The 17,095-nt window shown below is 35.7% G+C and overlaps 1 protein-coding gene across 1 annotated transcript; it reads right to left on the bottom strand.

Annotated features, from left to right (window-relative positions):
- Nucleotides 1-229: 229 nt before the first annotated feature.
- LOC108595928 lies at nt 230-1,679 on the bottom strand. The gene is made up of 2 exons (XM_017981216.2): nt 1,017-1,679; nt 230-967 (listed from the first exon to the last, which is right to left on the bottom strand). Exons 1-2 carry the CDS (start codon nt 1,062-1,064, stop codon nt 239-241), a joined length of 777 nt encoding a protein of 258 aa, XP_017836705.1. The 5' UTR covers nt 1,065-1,679; the 3' UTR covers nt 230-238.
- Nucleotides 1,680-17,095: the final 15,416 nt, after the last annotated feature.

Here is a 17,095-nt window from a genome sequence, read left to right as displayed (position 1 = left end):
ATTGAAGTGCGCTTCAGTTTTGTGTGTGTTGCCAAGCAGAAGGAAGTAGTTAAGTGAACTCAAGGGAAAACTTTTCCAGCAACACAAAAGTGGCAGCAGCCAACACAGTTTTATATATTTTTAACTGTAGATTTATTAATTAAACAAATTTGAAATTCGTTTTGTAGCTAACATTGAGCACTCGAAAGCTCCACACCAAAGCACGCGTTTTATATATTTTTAACTGTAGATTTATTAATTAAACAAATTTGAAATTCGTTTTGTAGCTAACATTGAGCACTCGAAAGCTCCACACCAAAGCACGCTCCAGTCTGTCTGTATCAGTGGGCGCAGTGCGCAGCTCATTGTAGTAAGTGAGAAACAAACGCTCGCCGCGACAGCTGAGCGCTTGTGGTGCACACTGATAATGCGCATCCGCACTGTGTGCTGCGAAGTAATCCTCAAAGAATTTGGCCAGCTCAATGCGCATTACATTGCGCACAAAGGGCCAACCAGTGCCACGCATTGCATTCGCCAGCAGCTCATCCTCCAGCGATAGCTGCACCGTTTTGCTTCTCAGCGCATTCAGCACATTGTTGCAAAGACGCGCGAGCTGTGGCAAGACCGCAGCTGTTGCATTCGCTGGCAGCGCTACGCGTCGATCATAAAAGTGCGCCAGCGTGCTGAGATCCGCTGCTGAGCTGAGCTTATGCAGCTGCAGCAGCTGCGACTGCTCTATGGCTGCCACATGCTCCGCCAGCAGCTTGAGCCGCATACGCAGCGCTGGATTGCCCACGGCCATGTAGCTTAGCTCATCGTTGATCATATCAAAGATTTTGCTTGCGGCCAGCAGCAGCGCCTGCGATTGCTTTAGCACCAGCTGACCTGTGAACTCCAGCATATCGTCGCGCAGTGTTAAACTGTCAAAGTTGCATGCCACCAGCTGCGACTGCTGCTGCGACTGCTGCTGCGACTGGGTGTGGCCCAACTGCAAAAGACAAGTTAGTTCACGCCTTTGCCTCTGTGTGGCAACTTACGCGTTGCAGCAACAGCACCCATAGCACTATTAGCAGCTTGTGCGCCATCTTCGCCGCATCTGACTGCCAACACAGCAGCGCAGCCGCATCTATTTATAATCTTAAAAGCACTGAGACTGCTGCTGCCTCCATGACCAAATGCGTCTTGATTCAATTGGTTATGCAAAACACACAGCAGCAGCAGCAGCAACAGCAGCGCCAGCTAACAAATTGACTGCCTTGGCCCAAGTGCAATTCAGTTAATTTACTTTATAATATAAGCGTAACCCTCCCCCCCACCCCAGCAACTTGCCACGTGCACAGGCGCTGAGCTTAAGCGCTTTTCTCATCTAAAACAATTCAGAGCACTTAAGCCTAATGCAAATTATTTTGTTTTTCATAGTTTAGTTTAGATTTTCATACATTGTTTTTATGCATTGCATTAGTTTTGATTTAGCTAAAATCTATTTTAGTAAAAGTCAAAACTGAACTTTATTTAGCTGATTTAGTGCTTTTTGTACTCAAACTCTAACAAATTGTACTGAAAAGCAGCTAAACAGTTATTACTAGCTAAAATTTGACTTTATTTAGCTGATTGTGCCAAACTCAATTCATTTCTCAGAATTTCAAGCCTACTTTGATATTTATTCCTCGAAAATTATGTATTTGTAACTTAAGAGTCTAAAAATAAGAGGAATCTATTGGAAAGGAAAGAAAACAGTTATTACTAACTAAAATTTTACCTTATTGAACTGAGTAAAACTTTATGAGTCTTTTCGTTTTTAACTTAGAGATTTTTGAAAATCAAATTCTAGCAACTTTGAGCTCAATTTGTGCAATAATAATGCATAGTATATTTATAAAGTCTCAATTACTGACTAAATTCAATTGAGCATAAAATATTTGAAACTCAAACTCTAGCCAAATGCTAACGAGCCGATACCTATCGATATTTATCGCTCAAATAACGTATTGAAAACTCAAGAATCTAAGCAGGTCATTACTAATTGAATAATTTGACTTAATTTAACTGATTTAGAGTTTTTCGAATTCAAATTCCCGCTCAGTTTTCAAGAATTTCAAGCGCAATTCAATATTTCTTCCATAATTATTTATTCGCATACCAAAGTCTTAAAATTCTTTATTGTTTAAAAATCGACTTTACTTATTTCATTTAGAGTTTCTACAAACTAAAAGTCTGTATACATTTTGAATACTTGAAGCTCAATTCGATATTTATTTCTGTCTCAATTTTAATTGAGCATAAAATTTATGAAGCTCAACTACTAACTAAATTTGATACGCTTTAAGTTCAACTCAATCATGCACTAAAATTTACATTTGCTAATTAATCAGTGCTATTTTAGACAATTTATTGCCTCGTTCCACAAATTAAAATGACATTTTAATAAATTTGTGCGCTATTTTAAATTTATTTGTTAGCTCATTTAGTGCTATTTTAAAGGCTAACCAAAGAGCCCGCAAAGCTTTCAACACGCATTGTTATCTATACGCTTTAGTTTTTATTGTTTAGCTGCGTTTGCTGCTGCTCTGCCCCCTTCAGACCCCCCGCTGAGCACGAGCATGTCACTCAACTGGCACACAAAAGACCAAACAAATTTTTGTGGGCAATGATAAATGTTTAACTGCCGGGCGAGCAGAATAGACAAAGTTTTTTTTCAGCTGCTGTGGGCATGCCCTAAAAAGCGCCCAACGCCCACCAGACGACGACGACGACCACCCACAAAGTTGTTGGCAAGTTTTTTTCGCTTAGCTGTTGGCAACTTTAGTCTAAAAAAAAAAAAGGCAAAGGCGCAACCACGCCCACAAGCAAACGCAATGCTGTCAGCAAATACATATATAACTCAAATGCTACAGATAGATAGAGAGAGACGGCAGGAGCAAATGTCAAGTGTGGTATGCAAATGTGGCAGTGTGGCAAATGCGTGGAATTTCGACTAGAGCTTGGGGCAAGACAAAAGATTTTCATGTGACTTGTTTTCTATGTATTTTGGCAGCTAATTAAACACAAACCGACTAAAACAAACAACGCTAGAGAGAGACAGAGCGAGAGCGATGATATACAAACAAATGTACAGTGGGGTCTATAAATAAAACGCACAGTTTGCAGCATTGACATGGCAAACAAATTTCAATTTAAATTTAAATAAATTTTTGGAAACACAAACAAAGCAATCGACGCGCTTAAATGTTTAAGTAGCTAAGCGTGAGCGAGACAGCAATAGATAGAGACAGCGCTATTGTGAAGTGGTCATAGCTTTTGTCAATTTGTAGCGGCAAACAAATTTTTCGGCGCATTCTGCGGCAATAAAATTAAATTTTATTTGACAAGCTAACAACAGCGTCAGAAAAAGCGACAGCAGAAGAAAAAAAAATATCTACAACAATATAAATAAATTTCGAAAAATACAAGTTGCTTGTTGTGTTTTGCTTTTTCGGTTTTTATGGTTAGCCGCAAGCGCTATTAATTCTCGAAAGCTGTTAAAAGCTAAACTATACTATAAACAACAACAATTATGAGGGGCGCTGGCAAATATTTAATTTGTTTTAGTTATTACATTGAACATGTCAGCGCTGTCATATAAAATGATGAAATGATTTCAGTTCGAAAAATTGTTGAATTGAATTTATTGCTCACAAGAAATTTTCAATTAGCTGCCTTTTCATAAATTCTTTATAGCTTATCTCACAAATTGTTGCATATATTGGAATCGAGCATTAGCAATTATTATTATGGCCAAGTATTTATAGACGCTTTTAAAACATTTTCAGTTTGAGCTGTCGACGTAAATTCGTTTTGACACATGTGCGCCGCCTTCAGTTGCCGTTAATTATACACACAGCCATATACTATATTATATAGATACATTTATAACTTTGAGGTTGCTGCTAGAGAAGGCAGCGGGATCTGAAGCGATCACGAACAAAATATTTAAGACTTGGCTGCGTTATAACTATAAGCAATTATCAATTGTTGCATTATCAATTGGTATGAAATCACTAGCGAAAAAGAATTCCGCTGAGAGCAATTCCGAATGGAAACTTCACAGGTCCATTCCAAGCGATTTGAAATTGAAGTGAATTTTAAGCGATAGTGACTTCCCTTTATACTTTTGTTTTACTTTATCGATAAGAAAAGTAACAGGAGTGCTACATAAATCACCGGAGAAAAAGAATTCCGCTGAGAGCAATTCCGAACCGAAACTTTAAAAATCCATTCCAAGCTGTTTGAAACTGAAGTGAAATTCCAGCGGAAGTGATTCCCTTTATAGTTTTGTTTCACTTTATCGATAAGACCAGCATCAGGAGTGCTACAGAAATCACTAGAGAAAAATAATTCCGCTGAGAGCAATTCCAAACGGAAACTTCACATGTCCATTCCAAGCGGTTTAAAATTGAAGCGGAAGTGATTTTTGTTTTACTTTATCAATCGATAAGAAATTGCTAAAGAAATCGCTAGAGAAAAAGAATTCCGCTGAAGGGAATTCCGCTAAAGGGAATTTATTATTCCGCGAATCGGTTTGTGGCAAAGCGGAAGTGGGTTTTTTTTATTGTTTTACCTTATTAATCGATAATAATAGCATATGTAAAGTAATTACTTTTCAAGTATATCAAACTTCGATACGGGACAAAAAAGTCCATTGGGAATTTTCATAAGTGAAACGCGTGACACGAAGCCCGAGCAGTTACATGTCACATCTCTAGTTGCTGCTGCGATTATTTGTGGTTTTTTCTACGTCTCTCTGTGTCCGTGCGTGCGTGTGTGTGAGTTTGAGGGGGCAACTAAATCGATCTATTTTCAAGTGGCGCAACTTTATGAGTGTGTTGCCAATCATTAAGTAGCAAATATATATGTATGCCATGCCTGTGGTTTTTCATTAATTTTTGTGATTTGTGTATGCAGCTGAAACAAATTAACTTGTTTGTTTAGCAAAAAGAACTGTTGGGGGGGACTGGCGTCTAAACAATTTCATTGAAATTACGCACTTTTCGATTTATTTATTTTTCTTTTAGCTTGCCCGCATTTTTCACACGCAACAACTGACAGCGTTGCGCGCTTGTCTGCGTGTGTGTGAGTATCTGTGAGTTTGCTTATTTTGGCGTGTATTTCATACTTTTTTGTTTTTGTTTTTTTTTTCGTATGCCAAATGTGCGAAATGTCATAAATTTTATGGCCAGCGCGCGCATGCAAAACATATAAAGCAAAAAGGCAAAAACAAAAGGCAAAAGAAGCATGTGCCAAGCATTGCGTAGGGGCGTGGCAGGCAACAATTTCGTCTCGACTGAAGTTTTGGGGGGGAGGGGCAGGCAGAGCGAGCGAAAAGTAATGAAATTCGTATTCAGTTTATTTTCATTTTTATGCGAGTTTTTTATTGCGACGCAACGACCAACGACAGAAAACAAAACAAAATGTAAATGGTGTCAAAAACTTTGTTTCATGAGCGTATAAAAGACGGCAGAGAAAGTATAAAACACACAAGCTGCGGATTAGCTTGAATAGCAGTTAATAAAATATTAATGTTAGCTGAATACATAATAATTCCAAATGGAATAGTTCCAACAAACTGTCTTTAGACAAAGCTTAACAAAGTCGAAGATATAAGAATAATATTCCAAATGGAATAGTTCGAACAAACTGTCTTTAGACAAAGATTAACTAAGTCTAAGATATAAGAATAATATTCCAAATGGAATAGTTCCAACAAACTGTCTTTAGAGAAAGATTAACTAAGTCTAAGATATAAGAATAATATTTCAAATGGAAGAGTTCCAACAAACTGTCTTTAGACAAAGATTAACTAAGTCTAAGCTATAAGATTATAAAACAATATAATCTCTAATCTTGGATAGCAAACAAAGCTTTGATAGAGAAATTATTTCATTTATCTATGAATCATTCACTTTGCCAACTTCTATAGTTCAGACAAAGCCTAACTAAGTCTCTAATCTCTAATCTTTGATAGCAAACAAAGCTTTGATTAGAAATAGAAATTATTTCATTTAGCCATGATTCATTTTCAACGCCAACTTCTATAGCTTAACTCTATATTTTTGTTTGCTAATGCTTGCGGCTTTAAATTCAATTATATTGCTTTTTGCTATTGATTTATGTGCTTGCGTTTTTTTGTTGTTGTTTATTTGTACTTGAGCGTTTGGGAACAGGTAAACAAATATTTGTCAAGCCATTCGCATAATAACTTGAAATATGTTTTGACCAATTGAGTCATAATTACGACGGCGCACTGCTAGACAACTTTTTGTTTTATTGTGATTGTTTTTATTGTTGTTGACAAGTTGTCCGACAGCTTTAACTGATTTAACAAATATGTTCAAGGCAAAGCGCACAAATCACTTAAATTGCTCAAAAATTGAGTTAACAATGGCTAAATGGCTAAAACACAAATGCAAATTTAGTTAGAAATTGTTTTTAAACAAAAGTCGAAGCTGTGGTAAAATATTTTTTGTTTGTTAACACAAAAGCTTAAATTCCATGAAAAATCGAAATACAATTTTATGAGCATTGCCATGGTAAAGCCAAAATGAAAATATGAATATATATGCAGCAGTCCCCCCCTTAGCCACGCCACTGTGCTAAGCGCCATGGCACAAGAGCAAACAGGAACCCATTTTGTGTTTTTGAATGTTTTTCTCATGCTGCTGACTCCGACGCTTTGTTGTTGTTATTTGTCGGTTTGTTTCAAACAGTTCATAGCCTGATGCACAGCATTTGCGGTTGGCAAGCCCCCCCAACACCCGCTACCAACCAACCGCTTGCTATTTGCACAACTGTATGTGTGTGTGTGTGTGCGGTTGGCAAAAAGTTTTTACGGCTTTTGCTTGGAAAATTTTCAGCTTCTCTAACGCACACACACAAAAATTTTGCGGCTAAAGCTAAAAATGGGCAGCGTACTGAGCGGGGGGTGCTACACTCGGAAATGTTTCATTAATGCAAAGCACAAACCAAAAATTACAAAAATGTGTGGCGCATATAAATTTTGTTTTTCGTTTGCGCAAAGCAAAAAATAATAATAATAATAATAATATTGTTAGCCAGCAACTGCAAATTTAGTCTAGTGCTGCTGCTGCTGCTTTTGTTATTTTTATCAAATTACATTTTAATTGCAAAAGTTTTAATTTTAATTTTATGTTTTTTAATTACACTTACACAGACAGCTGCTAATTGGCAACACACACAGACACTCACCTGCAAAAAAAAAATGTAAAAAAGAAAGTTAGTTATTGTTACAATTTGTTGGCGTATAAAAAGTTGTTTGCGCTTGGGCAAACATTAAAATTCAATTTACTGCCAGTTTGGCATAAATAATCACACACACACAGACAAACGAAACACACAGAGGCAATTAATGTGACGCATAAATAATTTATTGACATTCGCAATGACAATTGAATGCAAGCGGCAACGTCATGGGGCATGCAACGGATTAAGCTGCGGTGTGCTGCGTCTGTCGCTTTGTCTATGGCGACTGGCAACACAATTGCACATCTGTCACTTTGGCAACAACAAATGCAATTGGCAAACGTTAAGCAGACAACAAGTTTATCCATTTTGATCATCAGTCAATAGTACAACAACAACAACAACAACAACAACATTAAACATTGACGACAACAACAACAGTTGGGCGCTTAATCTGCAACTGCATCTGATGTAAATACTTGAAAGCTGTTTAAATTGCAAATTGGATTGCAATATTGATAAAGTGCTCAACTATCAAATTTATTGAGCTTCCATCAAATACACTCAAGTTGGCATTTTGAAATTAATGAGTAACATGCTTAACATTTACAGCAGTTTATGAAGTAGTTTGAGTTTTAAGCGAGTTCATTAGCTTAATTACAGCGTTAATTGCCATAAGCTTAATGAAGCGGCTGCAATTTTTAAATGTTGTTGAGCATATAATTTGTATAATTTTTTTATAAGCAAACTGTAACTAAAAACTGCCTTTGTAATTATTTTAAAAGCGCTGATTTTATATTTATAGCTGCTTGAATATTTAAACAATTTATTTAATGTGATAAGCATTTTATTTTTAACATTTTTCTCAAAGAAAACTGCAACTAATAACTTCAGCTACGAGTTTATAATAAATTGTAATTGTGAAAATATTTTGTATTATTTTTTTAGCTGCTAAGTAGTTTCTATTTGTCCTTTTTTGAAAGAAAACTGCAACTAATAACTTGCTTTATATTGAAGTAATTGAAATATTGAAGTAAACATTCTATATAATTTTGTCTGCTTAGAATTTTCGCTTAATAAAAAAAACCTGCAACTTATAAATTTCTTTAAGAGTTTTTAATTATTATTTTTGAGTTCATATTTTATATATATAGCCATATTTTATATTTATTAACATTTCGCTTCAAAGAAAACTTGCGACTTACTTGCTTTATAAGTTAATAATAAATTTTAATGAAGCAAATATTTTATAAATTTTTTTAAGTGCTAAGTATTTGCTACTGTCGCTTTTTTGAAAGCAAACTGCAACTAATAACTTCCTAATGCCATAAAATATTTATGCCAAAAAGGAAGCAGCCAAAAAAAAATAAAAAAAAGAAGCTTCAGTCGTTAAGTCATCAAATACAATAAAAATTCATTTTCCATTATAAGCCAATTACAGTGCCCAAGTACGTGAATAAACAATTGAAAATTATGCCTTGCTGTTGGCCAGGTGTGTATTTACCGTTAATTTGTTGCTGCTTTTTGAACAGCTGTTATTATGACATTAAGCCAAGTGTCAAACACACAAAAAAAAATGTTTTTGTTGGCGCAAAGTTCAGACTGTATAATTTTACAACATTTAGCGTCAATTCTAATAAAGTAGAAAAAAAATGCATGGCAAGTTGACATTTGACACGCTTGACACACATACGAGTTGCATGTGTGTGTTGTGGTGTGTGTGTGTGTGTGAAAACTTTAGTTGAAAGTTCAGTTGAATTGTAGACACTTGAGGGCTCCAAGTCTATGACTATGACTATGGCTATGGCCTCGGTCAAGACAGTTGGCAAACTTTCTAACTGCACAAGTGAGCAGCAAAGTGCAGAGTCTGTCTCTGTCTCTCTTTTCTGCTTTAAGCTCATTTATCAGCAGCACAAAATGCAAGTCATGTTGAGTGATGATTTTATACGTGCCACACCTTTTGCAAATCAGTTGAAAGCTGCTACAAAGTGACTTCGCCCCCACCCCACCCCAGTCACTGCAGCACGGACGTTGATTAATTGAGTTCATGGGGGCGAGAGCTGGAGCGTCTACTTCAAGTAGCTTCAATTAGCCTGTCCCAGTGCTGGCGACAATGTCATTATGCTGTGCTCTCGAGATTGACTTTTAATGACCGGAAATAAAATAAGAAAATAAAAAGCAACAAAACGCCAAACAACAGCCACGATATGCTTTTTATATATATATATAAAAGTTGTAAATTTTAAGTTCAGGCAAGCAAGAAAGAGCAAAAAAATAAAAATAAAAGCTGAAAACTAAAATACAATGAGCAAAGTTTGCCGCATTTCTTTTTGCTGTGGCCTCTTTTTCCAACACAGAGCAAGAAAAAACAAAAAAAAAACCGAGAGGCAGCCAAATGAAAAATGTTTCAACTGCCGCCCATTTAAGTTGTCCCCATCGTTATTTCTGGCCCTTATGCCCCCAAAACACTCCAAGCCAACGTTAACCGCTGCAGCCAAAGACTGTGTAGCGTCCACAAACTCAGTGTTGAAGCCGTGCCCAGAGACTAAAGCGAGCATATGAGCGATACAGCACGACTAACAGCTGCCCTGTTAAGACTTAACAGTCTACTGTTAACAATTTTAAACAATTGTAAAAGCTTTATAAAGTACAGAAGTTTTGTATTTAGTACAAAATAAATATTGTATGTAATTTTAACTAACATGTTACTGTTAATATGTTAACGTTGTTGAAGAATGCAACAAATTGAATTAAAATATATGCCCTGTTAAGACTTAACAGTCAACTGTTAACAATGTATTGAAGCTAACTAAAGTGCAGCAGTTATGTTTTAAATCAAATTTTATATTCTTTGAAATTTTAGCTGTTAATATGTTAACAGTGGTGAAAAATTTAATAAATGATATAAGAAACTTTAAGTAAAGACGTTGTTAAGCTTTCAAATAAATTTCTTAGTTTAACATTGCACTGTTATCATGTTAAGAGTGCTGATAAAAGAAACAAATTTAATAACATTGTATACACAACTTTAACTAAAGACGCTGCTAAACTTTGCATTTAAATTTTTAGCATAACTTTGCACTGATAACATGTTGACAGCGCTTAAAAGTTAACTACTTAACAAAAATAACCTACAGTAAGAGCGGTCAATAGCTTTGCACACCACTGTTGCTTATAGATGAATAACATTGCACTGTTAACATGTTTGAACAGTCTGTTGACTTAGCTACAAAAACATTTGAGTTAGGGCATTGTTGTTAACATTTTACTGTGAACATGTTAACATTATTTAGCTGCATATAAATATTAATTAAAATAAATGCATTTTAAAGCTTTGCATTGCACTGTTAGCTGCCTAACATAATGTTAATGCTATTTAAATCCCATGTTAAGCATTGCCAAACCATTATACCCCTTTGACACTCGCCTTTGGCTTTACAGCGTATTTGTGATGGGGAAGCTCTCCACAGAGATTTCAACGTTTTGCCATTTTCGTTTTGGTTTTGTCTTTTATTTTTTTTTGTTATGTTTTTTGTAGCTCTCTGGCCAGCGTCATCGCCATTGCCATCGCCATCGCCACAGCAGAGCGAGAGCATCACATTGTAGCCGCCGCGAGGCTTTTGCGGCTCGTTTGGGTCTTTGTGTTTATAAAAATTGAATTGATGAGTCGCTTGAAATGAGTTCAAAAGGTTAATAAACGTGTGGCCCTTGCCTGGCTTGGCTTGTGTGTTGCATATATGAGAGACTGCAGCTTTGAAAAAGAATCAAGTAACTTGTCTAATTGCAATTAGACACGCCCAGGCATTAAAATATACATTTTTATATGCATACGATTAGAGCTATAAATTATAAAAATTATTTAGATCTAATTGCCGCCTGGCAGATGGCCAATATTCAACTCAATTATGACCGGGGCGCGCTATGGAAGACTAACAATTGCCAAACACAAATTGCAAATGCAAATTATGCGGCACAAAATGCAAATTGTGTGTCTGACAAACAAATGTGGGCGTTGCCTCGACGGTTCAATTGTTAGTCTGTTAGTTGTTGTTGCTGCTGCGGCTGTTGCGGCTAAATTGAGCAACGCCAAGTGCCAAAAAGTGTTTGCCAGCACTTGAACAATTTAATTATAGCCAGAGCCAGCAAAGCCCAGGCACTTGAAATCGTTGCACACTCTGCTCTGTGCTAGCGGCATTCACAAAAAGGCAACAAAAAAAAGCAGCAGCAGTCGTTAGACTAGTTGGCAAATAGTTCAGCTTTGTCGACTTCTTTTTTAGTTTTTGCCATTTTTTTTCTTTCTAGCACATTTTGCAATTCCCCCAATGCTTTTTAGCTTTTTTGCTGCTGCTGCAGCACTAGAGTTATTTAAAGAGCTTGAGTATAGTAGAGAGAAGAGCTTATGGGCATGCACTTTGCATAGCAGCGAGGCTACGAGAAGAGTAGAAAATATTGCGCTTAATTTATAAATGTAGCAAAGTTGTGCTTGAAGCTAGTTAACTAGCTCAAATAAAAAATATGTATGCTTAAAATATATTAAAAAAAAATTAGCATGCATTTGAATACAATAAAAATGTTTAGAGCAGATAAAAAAACATTATAGTGCATCAAAAAAATTTTAGAAAATATTTTATAGCAAAAAAAATGTTAAAAACGTTTTATTAATTGTATTTAATATTTTTATGTATTCAAAAATGTATCAACAAATTGTAGCAAATATTTTATAGTTAACTAATTCTTAAAAACGTTACATAAACAATTTATTATTTATATTTAATATTTTTATGTATTCAAAAATGTATCAAAAAAAATGTAGAAAATATTTTATAGCAAAAAAGTTATATTTTTTTTATTAATTAGATTTTATATTTTTATGTACTCAAAAATGTATCAAAAAATTATAGAAAATATTTAATGGCAAACTAATACTTATACAAACAATTTATTAATATTTTAAGTATTCAAAAATGCTTAAAAAAAATATAGAAAATATTTAATGGCAAACTAATGCTTATAACTTTATATAAACAATTTATTAATTAGATTTAATACATTTAATGCATTCAAATATGTATTAAAATATATTTTCGCAGCAATGTCTATTTAAAAAATTTAGCTAAAATTATCTAACGCCTACATAGAGTAAATCTCAAGTCTTTATAGCTTGTTCAACAACTTGTCGAAATTTTTATTATTTTGGCAATTGCAAATTTTTGGCACTGGCGGCCGCACGAAAACTTGGAGCAGAGTCTGTGTGTGTGTGTGTGTGATTTGGGGGCAGGCGGTGGCATTGTTGCTGTCAGCATTTGACAGACTGTGTGCAGTCACTGAACACACAGTGTACGACGGGGCGTATGCTTAATATACTATAAAGACATTGTAAACTCGGCCTCGAGACACAGTCGCTTAATTTATGCACAGCAAAAAAATACAAATAAATTTGCCAAACGAGGTGACCAAATGTCTATGCGGCGGCCAAATAAGCTGTCATTAGGCAGTTCGAAACTAATGCAGCAACAATAGCGACAGCAACTGTTGTTGCTCATAAATATATTGATTAAATGCCGCCTATACATTTTGCTGCAATTTAAATAATTAATTGTATTTATTATGCACAAACACACAGAGCTCGAGCTCGGCGCCACTTAAGCCGGCAAAGCTTTTAGAATCAACAATTTATATGCTCAACTCCCCAGTGACTTGCAATTTGCATATGCAAATTGTAGTTTATGCTGTTTTTGGGGTGTTAATAAATTGTCACGATATTTGCCAAAAACAGACTTTGCCGAAACAAAACGTTAATAAACAAGCGAATGGCTGCAAAATTCAAATCGATTCAAGTTCACTCAACCAGGAGAAGAGGGTGGGGCACTTGCATATCAGTTACAGCTTAGCTGCATATAAAGTTACGCTGATTTATGCAGTTCGCATGTGTAGCTGGTAGTCTAATTAAATAGTTAAAAAAACCAGTAGCTTAAATCCAAAGCTGAACTTTACTTAATGATTGCTTTTTGTTAATTTCGCTTGCGACTTTATGACATTCTTATTTTAATTTTTATTGCGCGTTTATACAAATTTGCGCATTAGCAACAATCTCTTGAACAATCTTTGCTAAGAAAACATTTTAGCATCGTTAGCATATTTAACTGTGTGTGTGTGTGTCTTTCTGATATTAACAGTAAGCGAAACCAGCTATTGTTAGTCAAAATGTTTACAACTTTACGCTTAAATGAAGAACTCTCTGGGCTGTTGCTGCATTGCAAATTTTTCGTCTGGCTTGTTAGTATTTCTAGTTAAAAACGAAAAACCCGAATAATAAATGAACAAACAACATTTTTTTATACGATTGGCGCTCTGGCATTTGTCATTAAATTCCAGGCAAACTGTATAGGGTTACAATAAAAAATATAAAAAAATGTGCTGCGCACCGAAGCGCACTGAACTCAATTCCAAGTATTTATTTGCCATTTTTTTTTGAGCATTTTTATACACTTTGGCAAGTTTATAAGAAATGCAAAAGGGTAGCATGAATTTGGGCAAGAAGCAAAGGCGTGACAGACGCATTAGCAAGACAAATTGAGACATAAACGTCTGTATGAGCGCCAAGAACTCAGCGACTATACAAGCTAGAGCAACCAAATTCAGAATTTAGCTACTATTAATACCGGGCCAACACCTATTAGCAGTATTTCCGTAAATAACTGTTCTTAAATCGAAAAATTTGATTTACACCCATAATATTTAATGCAAAAATCTCAAAAAAATTACACATACGTTTTACTGTAGTCAAAGTGTATCAAAAAGTAGCTTCAGCAGACATTTACGTATGTATGAGCGCCAAGAACTCAGCAACTATAAAGGCTAGAGCAACCAAATTTGTTAGGCAGGTACTCGTAATGCCGAAGCAGCAGCTAGTATTGGTATTTCCGAAAAAAACGCTTTTAAAATCGAAACATTTGGTTTATTGCCCTAATAATTAAAGAAAATATTTCAAATAAATTACACATGCGTTTTACTGCACTCAAAGTGTATTAAAAAGTTGTTTGCAGCCAACTTCAATGCGTGCTTGTTATATATATATTTTTTTTTGCTGCTGCCACACGTCGACGTTTGACTTTGATACTGATTCTGATGCCGTGCTCTGTATTTGTGTGTGTGTCACCTTTGGGTTTTACTTCAGCGCACTTTTGGCTTGGCGGGTGGTCGCTGCGGCGTTGCCCCGACCCCCACACACACACACACACAGATACTCACACACAGACACTTGTGTGTATCTGTGTGTTTGTTTGTAGCTCTGTGCGCTTGTTAACTTGTTCGCTTGTCATACGTTTCATTTTGACATGCTTTCATGTCACTAAATTTGATTTTGTGTCGCAGACAGCAACAGCAACAACAACAACAATGACAACAAAATTATGCCCATTAAATTGGCTGAGTGTATACAAATAAACTCATATGTTCAGTCTCATGTCGCCTAAGTTGTTTCGGCATAGTGGGTGGAGGAGTTGGGGGTGACTAACTATTTGTAGCTACACACACACATGGGGGCAATATTGATATTTTGCCACGCATTTATTATAAATGACAAATACTTGTTTAGCATAGAGCACATAAATTGAGTTTATGCATAAATAAATGCTGCTCAGAGTGTAGAAAATTTATTATTTATTATTCCATTGAATTTGCTTTGCATTGTTTAAATTTCAAATTGTTTATTAACATTTATTGTTGTTATTTCACAGTTGAGCGCTTTAAATGCTTCATAATGCGCATGTCAAAAGCTTTCGGCTGTGTAACTTCAAAAAGAAACAACGCTATCAATGGGCCAACAAAATTGGCGCCATGTCGCATGCCTCGCTGGCTTTATACCCTATTGATGGATTTGGGTTAACTGCCACACAAATACACGCAAACAAATAAGTAACTGCGCCACTTCATGCTTCATTTTTGTGGCAAATGTGTGTGTTGTGTGCCATTAACAAATTGATGAAGCAATTGTATAAAACTTTCTAACTAAACGTTTCAATTACGCTTGACAAGCTGCAGACATTTATAGGGGCTACGTATATAAATAACAAAACACTTAGTATAATTAAATGTGCGCATAAAATTGATTGACAAACTGATGTACCTGCAATTAAGATTCATTAGAAGCAATGGAGAGCAGTCGACTGAAAGAGCTGCAGTGCATTATTTTTAATTAAAGAAACATTTAGTTGCATTTATTTTAGAAAATATATCTTCGGAACATATCTTAGAAGTAATAAGAGCAAACTAGTGAAGAATTCAATGCATTATTTTTATTTTGGAATCATATTATATCCATTCCTTATAGAAAATATATTTTAGAAGCAATGAGAGCAAACTACTGAAGAGTTCAATGCAATATTTTTACTATAGAATCCCTTACTTATCCCTTCCTTATGGAAAATACATCTTAGGAATATATTTTAGAAGCAATAAGAGTAATCTACAGAATAGAATCATTTATATAGAAAATATATTTCATATTAAAGAATTCAACGCTTTATTTTTATTTTGCAATCATATTATATCCATTTCTTTTAGAAAATATATCTTAGGAATATATTTTAGAAGAAATGACAGCAATCTGCTGAAGACTTCGAAGTATTATTATTATTATAGAATCATTTATATGGATTAAAAGCAATGAGAGCGAACTTCTAAAGACTTCAATGCATTATTATTATTATATTAAAGAATCATATTATATCTTTTTGTATTAGAAAGTATATCTTAGAAATAATGCGAGCAAAGTACAGAAATTTGAACAATGCATTATTTTTATTAAATAATCATTTATATGTATTTGTTATAGATAATATGTGTATCTCAGGTATATATCTTCAAAGCAATGAGTGCAATCCGCTGAAGAATTCAAAGTATTATATTTATTATAGAAACATTTATATGAATTATTAGCAGCAATGAGAGCGAATTTCTAAAGACTTCAATGCATTATTATTATAGCATCATTATATGCATTCCCTATAGAATATATATATTGTGTATATATTTTAACTCAATTTACTACGCTACAAATTCTCACTTCAACTTTGGGGGGGGCGCCGACAATTTAACACATTTACTGCTTATCATTTGGCATTTGCAGTTAAACATTATTGTTTTACGCTTTGGCCTCAGCAATAAAAATTCATTTTGCCTGCTCATCGCTCAGCCAACCCAAAAAGCAATCAGTGTTGTATGCCTAGCAGCAATGAAGGCGGGATATGGTGGGGGTGGGGGTGGTTTGGCTTAGGGAAAGGCTGCTGGGTGGGCTGCAGCCAGTTATAATCAGATATGAGCAAGCCGACCGAAAGCTTGTCAGTTAACCAGCTTATGTTTGTACGTAACTGAAACCCAGACACACACACAGGCACACAAACACACACACATATGCATGCATATATGTATATTGAAATCCCCTTCAGTCAAGCCGCAAGAAAATGTTCAAATGCCCGCATTGGCCATAGGCAATTTGGCAAATGCTCTGGCTATGGCTATGGCGCTGGCTCTGGCTGTGTGAGAGCTGCGGACATTGTGCGTCATGTGTCCACCACACGCAGCAGCAGTAGCAGTACACTTCTCCCCCCTCGCTGCTCTACGAATCACCCTTCGCTCAGTCAATTGGCAGAGGGCGACCTTTTATGGCCTGTGACTGGGACTGGGCAAATGGACATGGCTGCTTGTTGTTGTTGCTGTAGCCTGCGGTCGTTTGCATTGCAAAGCGTATGCAGCGGCGCAGCGGGGTTGGTGGGCAGGTTTTTGGAACAGCTGCCAAGCTGAGTTCAACTGCAGTTGCAAACAGCAGCAGTGAGGCGACGAGGGCTGCGGGGATTGGGCGCTACTAACATGATTTGCA

The sequence above is a fragment of the Drosophila busckii genome, chromosome 2R (genome assembly GCF_011750605.1).
Source record: "Drosophila busckii strain San Diego stock center, stock number 13000-0081.31 chromosome 2R, ASM1175060v1, whole genome shotgun sequence".
NCBI classification, from domain to species: domain Eukaryota; kingdom Metazoa; phylum Arthropoda; class Insecta; order Diptera; family Drosophilidae; genus Drosophila; species Drosophila busckii.
Note: the sequence above shows the minus strand (reverse complement) of the source record. Positions and strands in the feature narration are given on the sequence as shown.

Bases quoted from the DNA above. Each gene is read 5' to 3' on its own strand.
- LOC108595928 (XM_017981216.2), bottom strand. From the start codon at position 1,064: ATGGCGCACAAGCTGCTAATAGTGCTATGGGTGCTGTTGCTGCAACGC. The intron at 968-1,016 runs GTAAGTTGCCAC...TGTCTTTTGCAG, and splicing joins GGGTGCTGTTGCTGCAACGC to TTGGGCCACACCCAGTCGCA.